This window comes from Misgurnus anguillicaudatus, chromosome 15, assembly GCF_027580225.2.
Source record: "Misgurnus anguillicaudatus chromosome 15, ASM2758022v2, whole genome shotgun sequence".
In the NCBI taxonomy this organism is placed as follows: domain Eukaryota; kingdom Metazoa; phylum Chordata; class Actinopteri; order Cypriniformes; family Cobitidae; genus Misgurnus; species Misgurnus anguillicaudatus.
In genome coordinates, this window is record NC_073351.2 from 911,058 (window position 1) to 926,747 (window position 15,690).

At 39.2% G+C, this 15,690-nt stretch overlaps 1 protein-coding gene across 1 annotated transcript in view; it reads right to left on the minus strand.

Moving 5' to 3' along the window:
- Nucleotides 1-15,690, minus strand: part of reln (reelin) — a 376,800-nt gene that overhangs the window by 43,721 nt on the left and 317,389 nt on the right. The window contains 7 exon segments of the mRNA XM_055173428.2: nucleotides 1,115-1,308; nucleotides 1,838-2,015; nucleotides 2,097-2,237; nucleotides 2,313-2,481; nucleotides 2,600-2,849; nucleotides 5,503-5,761; nucleotides 5,844-5,994. Coding sequence (XP_055029403.2) covers nucleotides 1,115-1,308; nucleotides 1,838-2,015; nucleotides 2,097-2,237; nucleotides 2,313-2,481; nucleotides 2,600-2,849; nucleotides 5,503-5,761; nucleotides 5,844-5,994 — 1,342 coding nt within the window.

Genomic DNA, 15,690 nt, shown 5'->3' on the forward strand with positions numbered 1-15,690 from the left:
TTTTCTCATTTAACAGATCATATCATGTTTTTTATTGATTAAGGTCTGTTTGTTCTGAATTTTCATAAAAAAAAACAAACAGAAAATACAGTTATATTAAAAAAAATAGATGGTTTCATCGGACGCAAATGCATTGTCGCGGTTCCGGGTCTGGTCGGAACTTTACTTCCGGTTTCTGTATGTTTAATGGTCCTGACTCGGGGGTAAATGATCTCTTGGAACAAATACCTCGTTAAAAATAACAAATGTTTTGGTTTCCTAAAAACGGGGAGACAGCGGTCATGAATCACCATTATGTGAAGGGAGGTTTGGGAGCCGGTTTGTAGTTAACATTGTATACATTATATTTTTTTACATTTTACACAGCAACGTTAGCTCAGGGTTGTTTTTTACGTTTTAGCTATAAAATATGAACTAAGGTAATCTACTTGTTTATTTTGCTTGTTATCAGAAATAAACTACTCTAAAAGGACTTTGTTATTTACTCTTAGCGGAGTTTGAGTGCTTTCCACGAAAGCCTTTGTTTATGTTGTTACTGCTGAAACCGTCTATATGCAATCAGAACCTCAACAATTACCCCCTCTTATAGCCCACTTCTCTATCCATAGCACCTAAGTGATTTTGTCAGATATGGTAGAGCCGATACTCAAACTGTAACCTCTGCATTCAACCCATCCAGTCAGTAGTGAACACATGCACTGCAAGTCTTGAACACACATACACTCGAGGGCCAGAGTTGAAAACCCTGTTTGATGCTCTAGTTTGAGCAGTAGGAATCAAAGCAACAAGCTTCTGTTTACCTGGGCTAAAGACTTTGTGTACTGTATAGTTAAATGACTTTTAAACTAACATAGAAGTACAATCTTGTAAAGGCTTGTGACTTATTCCATGCTTACTCATGCTATGGTTTGCAGCTCAGTGTGTATTGTTGTGTCTGAATTATTTTACTGAATATTTTATATCAGTGGAACAGACATTTACAATCAGTGATGAAGTTTTTTAAGCAAAGATGACATATAACTTAGAAATGCATAAGACATTTATTTTCTAAAAATCAGAGAAGCACAGCAGCAAATCAAAACAAAAAGGATGAAAACACAACATGTGGACCTACTCAGGTTTGCGGTACTGGTCATAGAAGATCTCAGTCAGCAGATTCCAGCTGATTCCAGCATTCACACTGAACTCCAGAAGAACACCCTGACTGCGACCACTGGGTGCCGTCATGCAGCCGTACATGAAGTAGAACTGAATGAATTCAGCACTGGTCAGATTCAAATCCACTGTGACCAGCTGACGAGAGCAGCTCTGTCCATGAGACAAATGACACCAGACCCCAGAGTCTTACTTTATTATGAAATAAAGGACTAGACAGAGAGACAGACAGGCAGGCTGATAGACAGACAGATAAACAAAGGACAAAACAGATTGCTGAAAACCTTATATAACATGGAATTTGCTCTGAGGCAGGCAGGAAACGCGTTCATGCTCTGATCAAACTAAATTGGTACCTACAGTCAAGTTCAGCAGGGGCCAGAAACTCATAAAGAAAAAATGAAACATGGATGGCCATAACTATTAATAAACATGAGCCAAGCCACTAGAGATCTGGACCTGAATCTTCATAAAAGAATGCTTTCAGCCCGCGGTGACGCTCAGTTTTTAATCTGCAAGCTAAATTAGTTTGTTTTGCTTTTTCAACTATAATAAAATACCATATTTTTCTTTTGATATTATCCATAATGGGCCAAAAAGTTGATAAGTGACATAAATAACCGTGAACACACTTTTTGAACACTTTTAGAATAACAATAAAAGTGAGGGTTTCTTGTTTTACCCCGCTGAAGTGCAGGGCTGATCCTGAGGCCACAACTCCACACACTGTGCTGATCTTGCCGCCGGTAAGCAAGTGCCAGTGATTGAGTGCTGGGGCTCGACTGAAACTGTCCTTCAGCTGTGTGGCCAGAAAGAGCAGAGGCTCGTCGCAGATCTCACCACCCCACTCGGGGTCACATCTGACAGGAAAGAAGCATGAGGAACAGGAAAGAGACTTCTCGTACTGAGAAGATTACCTCCCGAAGGTGCAACTGACTTACATGCAGGAGCTCCGTCTGCACAACCCGCGTCCGGAACACATTTCAGGACAGCCTTCGCCGATATACAGGTTATCCAGAGCCCACGTTTGCTGTTTATCAAACGGCGCCGGCTGGAACCAGCGGAATCGTGTGGCCGTGGACCTGAGCATGTGTAAAAACGTTCTAAGCATCCTGCTTCAAACATTTAGAAGTCTATGCATGTCGACGAGTGTTTACCTGGCATGTGCTGGTATGGGTAAAGTTACTCTTCCCCACTTGTTATAGGTATCGGACACCAGCAGTCTCTGGAGGGTGTAGGTGGAGCAGTCGGGACTCGTAGGTAAACAATCCCTCACCAGCGGCAACCATGTGAGACCCAGATCTAATGAGTACTCCAGCTCTATTGCTACACACACACACACACACACACACACACACACACACACACACACACACACACAGCAATCAGATAAACAGTGACCAACACAGAGCAATGACTGATGCAGGTTTTTTATAAGACGTACTGTAACAGGAGGATGTGACGGAGCAGGAAGCAGAGAACTCAAACTGGATAAAGGCGTCCGGGCCCAAACTGATGTCTGTGGTTATGGCATAGCGTGTACTTGACTTCTCAATGAATGCGAAAGCTTCACCATCAGAGCCACACACTGGCATTCGTGTGCCACCGGGGTGCAGCAGCCAAGAACGTTCGTTTGTAGAAGAAAAGTCATCCTCTAATGGCCCCCAACCACTGGCACTGCCACCCACAACTAACTACACACACAAACAATCAACTAAACCAGATTCCAATAAAACACAATGAAAGTTACTATACACTCAATATTCCATAGAGTCAATACAATCATCAGCACAACATTTTAAACACTGAAGTGACGTGAATAACATGAATTATGCAGCTTTCCATCGCATAGTACCCCACGGTTTGGTTTCTGTCTGGTCTTGTCAGCTCACCTCACTTTGGCTTAGTTAGCTTTTCCATCGAGTTTAGTAACACTTCGGAGTGGGAGGGATTATATGCGTTTTGTTATATTTGCGCTGCCTACTGCTGTGACATCATACAAGTGAGAGTTTCGTTGTACATTCCCATACATTTATTTATTTCTCAGTCTGCCACAAAATTAAAATTGACCACCACAAACAGATGTTTGCACATCGCATTTATCCCTACCTCTGTCTCACATGACAGTTTCTGTTCAAACACCTGTCGCGTTCAGTTAACGTGCTCCGCTGAGCCTCATTTAAGTTGCATTTAAGCATATATGCGAATGTGCGCGTCGTGAATGTGCCGCCATAAACTGCAAGTCTGGAAAAAATTTGCATGGTGTTCCTGATTTTTAACCTGTGGATTTTTTTAATCGCTAAAAGGGAGTTTGGGAACTTATAGCAGAGCACAGATGACAACATGTTTGCTCGAGACAGGGCCAGCTAGCATAAAGGTAAAGCTAATCTTTTACATTATAGCAATGACGCTGGTAGTGATGATTCTCTCAGGTCGCTTGGAACCCCGACTGAGGTGGTACTAAAATAAGTATTGGATACTACGTACTGAACCCAGTGGAAAAGCTCACAAAAGTAAGCTGTCCCAAACCGTGGGGTACTATGCAATGGAAAAGCGCCGTTATATTGTCATAAGTGCACCAGTCAAGCAGTGGGATGCACAGTCATGTGAAAAAAAAAGTACACCGCCTTTAAACTATATGGTTTTATGTATCAGGTCAATAAAAATCATATAGTCCTGAGCAGGTCTTAAAATTACATAAACATTGGGAACAAACATAATTATTAGTTTTGATGCAATAAAAAAATTATAACCAAGAATTAAATATCCAATGTAGCAGCAGTAACTCAGTTCAATGAAACACTGAATTTGGGTCTTTGCAAACCCCATATAAAGAGCAAGTTTGTGTAATAATCAGTGTTGGAGTTAAGTCAAGACCAAGACCAGAGATCATGTTTTAAGTCTGAGTCCAGTCCACATCAAGCTTTATCTGGATTTGGTCTTGACTCGGACTCGACACTCGGTCTCTGGTCTTGACTCGGACTCAAGTTGGACTCAACTACAACACTGGTAATAATATTCCATGCCACACTTAAGCAATATCGCTCGAGTAGGAGTGTGATATAGCTCTATATCATCATGGCTGTGATTAGGCCAGAGGCACGAGGCCGCAGGCCAAGTGCCGGAGGCAATCACAGCCGTGATGATATAGAGCTATATCACACGACTCCGAGAACGATATTGCTTTTATACAACAGTTCGACGGCACACGTTTGAAAAACGAAAACTAGAAAACAACAATGGAGTTATTTTAAAAGCCTCTTTGTTTGAGAACTACTTCTTCCGCCACGGATTTGAGGGCGGCCAGAATGACAGGTAAAACTTTCGGCTGCTTTGAAGCTCATAACAACTCAATGGACGGAAAAGCCGTTTCTTTATATTACCGTTTCTTGGTCACAAAGTGTAGTTTTAAGATTAGTTCAGTCGAGAATGTATCTGTATTATATTTAAATCTGCAGTCGATTAGTAAAGATAGCACCTGTTTGAACGTTTGCTTAGTGAGATTCGGTACGAATGAGAACCAAAGCATGAGCGGACGTCAGTGTTAACTCGCCCCGCTGACCACCGCCCTCTCTGGGCTACATCTCTGAAAGTGATTCCCTGGCTCTCATGTTGGCCTTGTTTGTTTATGATCGTCAAAATGAGATCAAATCAGCAGTATTTGGTGTCATGATCAAACTAGTACTTGTTTTTTTTATTCATAATTAGTGTCTTTTGTGTTGTTATTGTTTTGCCGCGAGGTAAAAGTTAATAAAACTATACTTGTGTTACGTTACTATTGCTTTCTCATTTATTCTTAAAGCGATACGAGCACTCGATTATTATTATTAAACTTTGTTCTTGTCAGTACTATACAAAACGTTTTTTTATAAGTGTCAGAGAGATGTTTTTGCATGCTGCTTATAAATATACCAGTGGCGATATCTCATAACATGTTTTAATAGTCACGTCACGATAAAGTAAATGATCAATGTCCACATTTAAAAGCTGCGGGGCTTACCTGCAGTTCCACTGTGTTTTCGCGTTCTGATAAAAGATATAGTAACATACAAGATCGCTGATCTTTGACGGAATAATAACTTCTGATTGGGGATTCACAGACTGATTTATGAGCTAGTAAACTAATGAGACACACGGAGAGTGATTCAAACAGCGCGTCTGTGTTTTTCCATTCAGAGATGAGCCTGCTTAGGACCTCCATTCACTAGGTGGCGGAATAATACGAAAGTTAAAGCGGTTACAGTGCCGTTATCAGCACAATATCGTATAGCTCCTAGCCAATCAGATTCGAGAACCAGAAAGAACTGTTGTATAATTTTTAATATGAATGTCATTGCAGCTGTTTACTTTATCAATAACCCATGGACTATGGAAATGGCCGTTTTCAGAAGGCTGCCACCAGCGCAGGCGTGTTGCTGGAGTACGGGCTCTGAGTGGGATCTCGAGGGCCACCAGGTGTGCTTGGTTACTGTTGTTGCTGTACAGGAATTCCTGAAGAAGAGTCCAGCTCAGGCCCCCATTCACAGACAACTGCAGGAGCACAGGCTGAGAGCGTGGATCAGGGGTGGCTTTCCCACATCCCAGTCTCAAAAAAAACTGGACAAACCTGTTATTGACAAACAGTTTTACTTTCTGCTGAAATGCGTTTACATGCATTCTGCTTGTTTATCTTTTGTTAATCAAAATACCTGGCATTTGACAGGTCCAGATCTAAAGTTTCTAGCATACGCAAACCATCTTCGCTGAAGAACAAGTGATTCCCGCTGGTGGTGATGCCACACTTTCTGGAAGGTTTTCCTCCACTCCTCAACTTGAAATGCTCTGATTCTAAAACACCACCTATACGGACAACAAAGATCATTTATTTATACAAATACAAATATACATAAAGCACATATGCAGAGTTGAGATCAAGGTGGGCCTAAAACTGCATTCAACTTTCACACATTTAGTATATGTTTTCATGCTGCCAAATGATCTGAAATATCTGCCCTTCTTTGATGATTGCATTTTGTTGGGGAAGTTGGTGGTTTACTTTCTTACCTTAATAGCCAAATAAATTTTTCCCCCACTACAAATAACCATTTTGTGAAATTAAGAAGATTCTTCAGATTCTTTTTAAAGGTTCTTTATACAGCCAAAAATGTGTGGCATTGTGTAGCACATTGAGTTGTTTATAAGTAGACTGTGATGAACAGACTGCATTAACTTGTCAATTAAGAGAAAATGTTTCCCTGCCAATGTTTTTCTGGCAATCTGTTATTATGCACCAGGTGGCGCTTTTACCCAACTTATAAAACCCAGAAGTATCCCATTAGAGCAAACTGTTTGATCATCATGTATGTTTTGATCATAGCTCTGAATCTAATGTCTATCAAAAGTCCTTCCCAAAAATGCAATTATCTCAGGTTTTTGCTCAAAATTTAGTATTTTTGAAGAAAACCATAAAAATGCTGGCACTGGCTGGCAACTTTTTTTTAAAAACGCTGGTGGGGAAAGAGTTAATCATGAATGATAATAAGAAATGCAAACATGAATGAAAACAAAACTGGATACAAGGATAGCTGTTACTTGTTGCCCAAACTAGTGTTAGGCGATATGCCCCATTTTGAGATCGTCCTATCGTCAGCCTGTGAGATCAGCGATACATGATAGTATCGGGGGGCGGGGCAGTTGTTTACTAATCTATTTGTTTGTTCATTTTTACTCATTATGACAAGTCACTTGATTGGTGGACAAAAAAGAACAAGAGCAACACCGTCATGACCACAACCTTCTTAAAACTGATGCCATTAAACCGAGCACGTAATTTTATTGCGTGCCAGGGGCGAGAACAAGACACTCGCTGATTTTAACTCTCGGCGCGCTAACAACCTCTCTGGTGCAAGGAAATGTCAGAGCTAGGACAATGCATTTGTTTAGTGCTGTTGCAGAAGGCTACACATGTCAAGCAGTGGTGCTCTCAGAGGTGCCTTTTTAAACACATCGGTCCAGTGGAACGCTATCATATTTTAAACACAATCATATTTTAAACACGATGGATGTATTGCTACAACTCCATGAAATGTATAGTTTGCCCCAGCTCGCATGAAACGCATTAAACTGAACAAATACATAAGGATTGCTACTTTAGTTTATGTTTAGTCTTCGGACAGATGCGAGAGTGCGTGCATGTAAGACAGAATTTATTTCAGGTGCTAGGAGTCCAAGACACGCGCATTGAGTCCATGTGCGTGCAAGAAGAAATCCTTTAAAAGCTCTCTGCTTAAAGTGAAGCACACAAACTCTCATGTGAGAAAAAGCATGCAATGTGCATGTTAATATAAAACTATGATGATAATAATAATAATCATTCGCAAACTATCGCCATGAAAGCCTGCCATTGGTGATATATCTGAAGATCATCGATAAACAATACTATCTAGGGCACAACCCTAGCCCAAACTTCTATATGAAAAGGCGGCAACAGCTATTTTAGTACCGGTTGTGATTTGGTCTTAGTGACTTGTCATTTGTCACCTTGATTACCCCTAATGTTTCACAGATTTAAAGCTAGTTTTAACAGCTTTCTAAACACCTAGGCCCGTATTTATCAAGCTTCTCAAAAGAGCACTGCTAAGAATTGACTTATCAAGGACTAAATCTTAAGTGTCAGTCTTAAGCACGGTATACACCGTGCGATTTTAAATTGTCCTTTAGGATTGTTGCTTGCCACACTGTGCGATCAAGATCGTAGTTAAGTCGTAGTTATACAACGTGCGATTTTAAATTGTCATTTAGGATTGTTGCTTGCCACACTGTGCAATCAAGATCGTAGTTAAGTCCATGTCACACTGTATGATCTCAGTTTCCATCAATGTCAGACTGTATGAATTGAAAGACTTTTAAAAATCAGACGCAGTTTTACGTCATCGATTGACGACGGCTGGGCAAACACACACTTAAGCAAAGGATAGCAAACCAAAACAACATTCATTTTAATCATGACTTGTCTCGAGCATAAAAAAAAGAAAAAACAAAGGAGACGAGCAAGTTACCTAGCATTTGAATTTGTAGTGCTATTTCTCTCCAGGCTGCTTCATTTTTATCCTATCATGTTACAGTGGCGATGACACGTTGTACTACAGTCATTAATCGTCTGTCTGTGAACATGTCAAACTAGCGATCCAAGATGGCAGATTTTAGCCTAGGATTCCAGAAATCTTTTAGGATTTCAAAATTTGTCCCAGACAGCTAAATCATGGCTGAAATCTCACAGTGTGCACCGGCCTTTAGAGATGATTTATGACACTTAAGCCCGGTATACACTGTGCGATTTTAAATAGTCTTTTAGGATTGTTGCTTGCCACACTGTGCGATCAATATCGTAGTTAAGTCCATGTCACACTGTATGATCTCAGTTTCCATCAATGTCAGACTGTACGAGTTAAAAGACTTTTAAAAATCGGACGCACGCAAACAAACACGTCCGCTGTTTTACGTCATCGATCAACGACGGCTGTACAAACACACGCTGAAGCGAAGGCTAGCAAACCGAAACAAGATTTACCGTTCATTTTAATAATAAGCATAAAAAGAAGGAGACGAGTACTTGGCATTTTAATTTCCAGCTCGTTTTTTCTCCAGGCTGCTTCATTTATATCCAATCATGGTGATGACACGTTGTACAAACACTCTTTATCTTTCAATAACTCCTCAAGTTTCTCCTCCTGCTGTATAGGGAATGTGGAGTTGACGTCACGCGGTGTTGCATTATGGGTAATCCGCCATATTTGCAGGATCGCGCCCTATCCCGCTGTATTTGAGTTCATGTGTTGGGGTTGTTTTTGTATTTTCTGTCGAGATTTTAATAAACTTCGATATGTTTGGTCAGTGCTCGATCAAGCAGGTCACGCGATCATCCAGGGAGGAAACTGAACAACGGAATACGTTTTTTCAGCTTTCGTGGAAAAAACAAGGGAAGCCGGTGCAGGAGCTGACTAAAAGACGCCGGATCGCGTGGTTTTCCTGCTGCAATCAGGAGAAAAACGTTTACTTTTCAAAAAAATCCCTGCATCAGCGAGAGTGTGTTCGCTGCATTTTCAGTCATTCAGTAATTTGTGATTAATAAAAGCAGAACCATCTAAATTGTCTTGTTTTTATGCTAACACTGTCAAACTAACTTGTAAATGTAAGTTATTGATTGATTGATTGATTGATTGATTCATTTCTGATCACCCTAACCACATGAGTTATAAAAATAAACATTTAGACAATTTTGACGATTGTAACAAATATTTTTTATTAAATGCAACTGCTCAAACCCACTGCTTGTGACTCTTTAAATAACATAACCTTAGTTGAACATTTAGCATTTTGTTTGTTTTAATAACTTGGCCAAAACAGAAGTGCTATCTTATGAACATGTGTTGATTCATCGCACAGAATAACTTACAATGGATAATTTTTTTATAGAATCATTAAGATACCGTACGTAGGTATTAATACATTGTCAGTAAATAGCTGGTTTGCCACCGTCATAAGACTCCAAAAGAAGAAGTGTCATCTTACTATAAGCTTGAAGGGATTTATAGCTCTTAAACTCCTGCAAAGTGTAAATAAAGTCCTGCAAAAACAAGGTAATTGACCAGATATGTAAGCGGAGGTAATGTGTCTGGATCCGTAATCCAGTCATGGGGCTGCTAAATCATATGGATCTATGTTGTTTATTTGTCCAAATAAAGTTTTTGGCAGTAGCATTTAGTTTCTCCCGATAGGGTCCCTTCTCTTTTTTCTTTCAAACTTCTAAATTTCTTCCGTTATTCTTCAAGTTTACCTAGTTTTAGATTAACACACCCACAATTAAATGGCATAGTGGTCGGCGGTACCAAACATGGCGCCCACGTCCCATAATGCAACACTGCGTGACGTACATTAACATTCCCTATAGTCAACCTGGCTCTTTTTGACATTTGTCTGCGTTGATTTGTTGTTGTCGCCGTACTTATTGCATCATCGGGTTCTGTGCTTCTATTGGTTCTTGATCTGCCGGTTGTCGTAGGAAGATGTCACACAGCAGGATTGTGTCTCAAAATTTCTGACACTGCCAGATTTTTGTCGGAGGATAATTTTGATCGCAACGGTCATTAATCGGCTGTCTGTGAACATGTCAAACTAGAGATCAAAGACGGCAGATTTTAGCCTGGGATTCCAGAAATCTTTTAGGATGTCAAAATTTGTCCTAGACAGCTAAATCGTGGCTGAAATCTCACAGTGTGCACCGGGCTTTAGGTGTGCCACAAACAGTTTTTTTTATAATGACATAGGCCTGGGCTAATCATTGAATGGTGCTCATCACGTCAACGCTCATAGCACTTCCCCCTTGACAGCACACAGTTTCCTTTTTTTATTTAAAACAGAACAAAATTACAACAAACAAACAAACACATATTATAAACATTAACAACAGTACTTAAAGTGGGGAAAAAAGGTCTGGTACTCACTTGTGCACCACTGAGATAGATATTAGAGACAGGGGCGTCACTATGCCCTTTTTAAGGGGTCTTTAGCCCCCCTAAAATTCTGCCCAGCCCCCCTAAAAAATTATTTGATTAATTAATTTGTGATCGCTTTAGTTCCCTATAAAAACTCTTTAGAAAAGGCGGCATGCTGCGTCAAGTTTCCTCCCCTGATCTGAGTCAGCATGGATTTAGAGCGTTTTTAAATCTGCAGGGGGGCCGAGCAGAGCGAACATCAGTAGTACAAGGTGTGTGCAGGGCGGACAACATGATATGAATGAATGACAGACCTCTTAAATTCTACGAGTCAGCAGAGCCGGACAGTAACGGAGTACATTTACTTGAGTACAGTACTTAAGTACAATTTTGAGGGATCTGTACTTTACTCGAGTATTATTTTTGGGGAGTACTCATGACTTTACTCAAGTACATTTGAGAGGCAAATATTGTACTCTTTACTCCACTACATTTCTATCCATAACCGTGAGTACCCGTTAACTTACTTCTTCTAAAAAAAGGAAAAAAGAAAAATCTCAGAAACCCTCGATTTGTTGTTTCCTTTTGCTCAAACGTGATTGGATTGTGCAGGCGCCACTGATTGGGACAGCCTATCAGCTATCACCTTCAGCTTTCCGCCAAAGTCCCAATAGTCAGATTTAGATAAGAGAAGAAATCATGGACGAAACAATGGATGAAGACAGAGCAGGTCCATCCTGGGAATGTGACAACCCGTGGCTCCACCTCGCCAGACTATTGTAATTTTCTAAACAAGTTGATGATAGTTTTCGCTTTAAGTGTTTGCTGTGTTTCCAAAACAGAGCTTCATCACCACTTACAAAAATTCAACCCCTTGAGAGCGGCAGGGATCACTGGTGATCCCGGATTATTGTTGTTCAAATTTATTACTCTTCAAAACATCACACTCTTACTTGGTCTGGACAAACTCAGCATCACAAGACAGGTTTAAGACTCCAGCTTTGACATTTGACCACTGTTTGTTATTAAACTGGTTTGCAGTGACATTAATTTCTTAATTTATGCCAGGAGTGCAAAATAATTAATCTAAAACGTTCGTTATTTTGAATAGAAATCATCAAACATTCATTCTCGTCTTCTCCGGTTTTATTGTATTCAAATACATAAAATATACAGAATCCGCCAGGGCTATTAGTACAATGGTGCGCATATTTGAAGAAATAATGATTAATTATCACATGTTAGTAAAATATTTAGTCTTAAAGAATAAGATTTCTATTAATTTTCCACTGAATTATGCGATCTGAAGAGCTCAAAGAGCGAACGGAGTGAGATGTGTGTCTCCTCTTCCTGATTCGTGTCAGATTTGACCTCAGAGCTCATTTGCTGTACAGCTGTCAATCATCTCACGTGGTTCAATGTGCACTGTGGCAGTAGTAATGCAAAATAAAAAAATGTACTCTTGTACTCTTGATACTCAAGTACTTTTAAAAACAAGTACTTTTTACTTTTACGTGAGTAGACATCTGACTGCAGTACTTTTACTTGTACTTGAGTAAAATTTAGCAAGGGGTAACTAAACTCTTACTCAAGTAATGAAGCTGTGCACTCTGTCTGCCTCTGTGAGTCAGTCAATCGGGGTGCAAAAATGCCACCACATGACCTAACGGCGGCAACCCACTGCCTTTTTGGCTTTATCTAACAAATATGCAGCGCAAAGGAGAATCAGAGAGAGACAGACGCAGCGAGATGCTGCAAAATCACAGAAATATTCGCCACGAAGGGAGCGGGTCAGTCAAGTAACCATTAAAAGCACACATCTATATATTGCTGATTAACGTTACTCGCGTGATGCATTGCTTTATACAGTTGTTGCTCTGAACGCATCAGGCAGATAATTTCATGCAGCGACACACCGGGTGATTGTGAAGTTTATCCTTTTATAAAACTTGTTTTTTTGTGAAAAATATTGGATCAAAAGTGCAAATCAAGCTTTTTATGGCCATTTCACCTTATATTTACAGTTCTTTAAAATAACTTTTTTTTAAAATCTAATAATATGATTAAAGTATAGATTATTAAATATGTTTGTTTCATTTAAAATATTAATATTTCAACATTTGAACTTCTTCCTTTTAAAAAGTGTATGCCACCTGTGTAATTGTCTGTGGTATGATAGTGTACATTGTGTATTCCTAGTAAGTTTTTGAGGGTTCACCTACACCAGTGTTTCCCAATCCTGGTCCTCGAGGCCCCTCTCCCAGAAAGTTTTAGATGTCTCCTTATTTAACACTCCTGATTTAACTCATCAGCTTGTTAGGGAGACATGTGTACAATTTTGGAAGGAGGCTGATAAGTTGAATCAGGTGTTTTAAATAAGGAGACATCTTAAACTTTCTGGGAGGTGGGCCTCGAGGACCAGGATTGGGAAGCACTGACCTACACTACAGTATAGACATAGGGGCTGTTTCCCAGACAGGGCTTAAGTCAAAAATGCCTGTTTGAGTTTTAGTTCTTAACCAAAAGTTGCTTGCACTAACATATCTTAAAATACATCAATCACATTGTTTTGTCTCAAGACACCTGTAATATTAATCTAAACCCTGTCCTTAAAACCACATCATACTGCATCTTGACAACTCAGTATTAAGGTAGATCACTTGTTGGTCAGTCCCCTTTTCTATATTTAGATCTGTATAAATTTGTTCCCAGATTAACACAGTGGCTATATCAACTAATAATATTAACCTATAAGATTAGCAAATCCGGTTTATGTTTTCTGGTTAAAAGTTTATGTTATTTTGTCAAAAATAAAAACCTTATCTAAGGTTTCTATGTGAGCATAGAAATGCAAACAGTAAAATTAATGTATTTGTACTGGAAACGTGTGTCATGTATTTGCACAGTGAATAGTGAATCAGGAAGTCTTCATTGAAAAAAATCTCCATTCCCAACTGAAAATTTTCTAGTCCCATATATGAAACACAGGGAATACAATAGAATAGTGGATTGCAATAAGGTTAGTAGTATACAACCCTACCCTAATAGTCAAATAATATTTTTTACTGGGGGCTGAGACCCCCTAAAATGAAAATCCTAGAATCGCCCCTGATTAGAGATAATAAAAGCCATAGCGACGGTTTCCCGGACATGTATTATCCTAGTCGCAGACTAAAATGCATGTTTGAGCTGTCTTTATTTAAAAACATTTTGCACTGGCATATCTTAACATATAGCACTGCCATTGTTTTGTCTCAATATGCACACCAGTATAGTTTTTTGTAAGGTTTGTTTGTAAAAACTACTTAAATGTCCAAAAATAACTAAGGACTAGTGCTGGATTAATCTAAAACCTGTCTTGGAAACTGCCCCATAGAGATTTAAAACCCTTTTAAATGCAGATTGACCACCTCAATTAAGACATATATACAAATATGACCTGCTATATCTGCAGGGGCGGAGTGGGACCAAAAAATCGACCGGGAAATTTCGTATACCACCGGCCCTCCGTGGTAAAAAAAATGTCTCGTAGCCTATTTGTAGTAAAACTAGGGTAATACAAATCGTAATCAATTTGCCCAACAAAAAACATTTTCATAATATTAATAAAATCATTAAATCATGGCTAATTTTCCTAAATGAGTAACTATACAAAATTATACCTGTTTGAAAGACGGAGTTGCGCACCTGTCAATCAGCTATTACATAACAGAGCGAGACCGGAGATGAATGTGCTCATAAACGGGAGTAATATGGAATAATTTGTGCATCTTTGAATAACTGTAAGAATATTTCCTTTAAATATAACTTTTGTCATATAAAGTTTTGAGAGATAATAATGTTTTTTCCACGGTTATTGCTTATTTATTTTAACGTGTTTGGCGCATTACATGCCAATCCTGCTTCCTTGTCTTTTTATTAATTTCATTAGGCTGTAATGTTAATTTATATGTGGATATTTAATGGCATATGAGACGTTCATTGCCGTTATATTATCTCGTCTAATATTCAAATCATATCCGGAATAATGTGTGCATCTAGAAAACAGATTCTTTTGAAAATAATTTTTGTCAAAGTTTTGAGAAATAATAATGTTGTGAGGATATTTATATATTTCAGTTGAATACTCTCGTCTATTAATATGGAAATCTAATAGAAATCTAATAGTAGGAAATATAAAATGTGATACTGCAAAGTTACCCTTCTAAATTTTATTTATTATATATAGCCATATCGAGATAAACCTTTGCAAATGTGCTGATTTTATCCATTCAAGTACTGACCACCAGGCTAGAGATTTTAAACATCCACACTTTCTATCAAATAGTCTCCGCTTGATGAATCAATCCGACCGTGTATGTACTGAAATATACAGGCATTCGGCGACGCAGCTTTTTACATCAAAGGCCGACAGGCTATGCAATTTGGAGAGGGGCCGTTCAATAATCCCCCTATATTTAAAAAAAATCCTAAACATGGACCTGCCGAACAGGTTGAGCACTTTTATATAGCCTTCTGTGTTGAGCAAAGAGGCTGCACAGTTTGACCAGCACATCAGGCTGCCAGACGGGGTTGCTATATAACTTGCAATGTATCATTGCCTCGCAGCCTCAAAACACTACCGGCCCACCGGGAAATGTCCCGACTCTCCCGATGGCCACTCCGCTACTGTATATCTGGAATAACACTACAGATCATATCATATTTTAGCTGCTTGAAAAACATGCAGTTTAGTAAGGCATACATAGAGTAGCTTTTAAAGAATGTAATGAAAGTGGTGCAGGGGTGTACAGTATAAGAATAACTGAAATAGATAAACACAAAAAAAACCTACAAACACCTTAGATTTATTAACAACAGCAGTAAACACTGTTTAGTCAAGACATGTACATGGCTTTTACTCTCAACTTGTTTATGCAGATTGTATTTTATAAGCTTGATCATGGTTTCTGTGATTTAAGACTGTATTTAAGGTACTGACAACTGTCGAGAGGGCATTATTGTTGCGCAAAAGTACAAAAGCAGATGATGCGCGAGCGCGAACCTCTCTTCCTTCCTGATA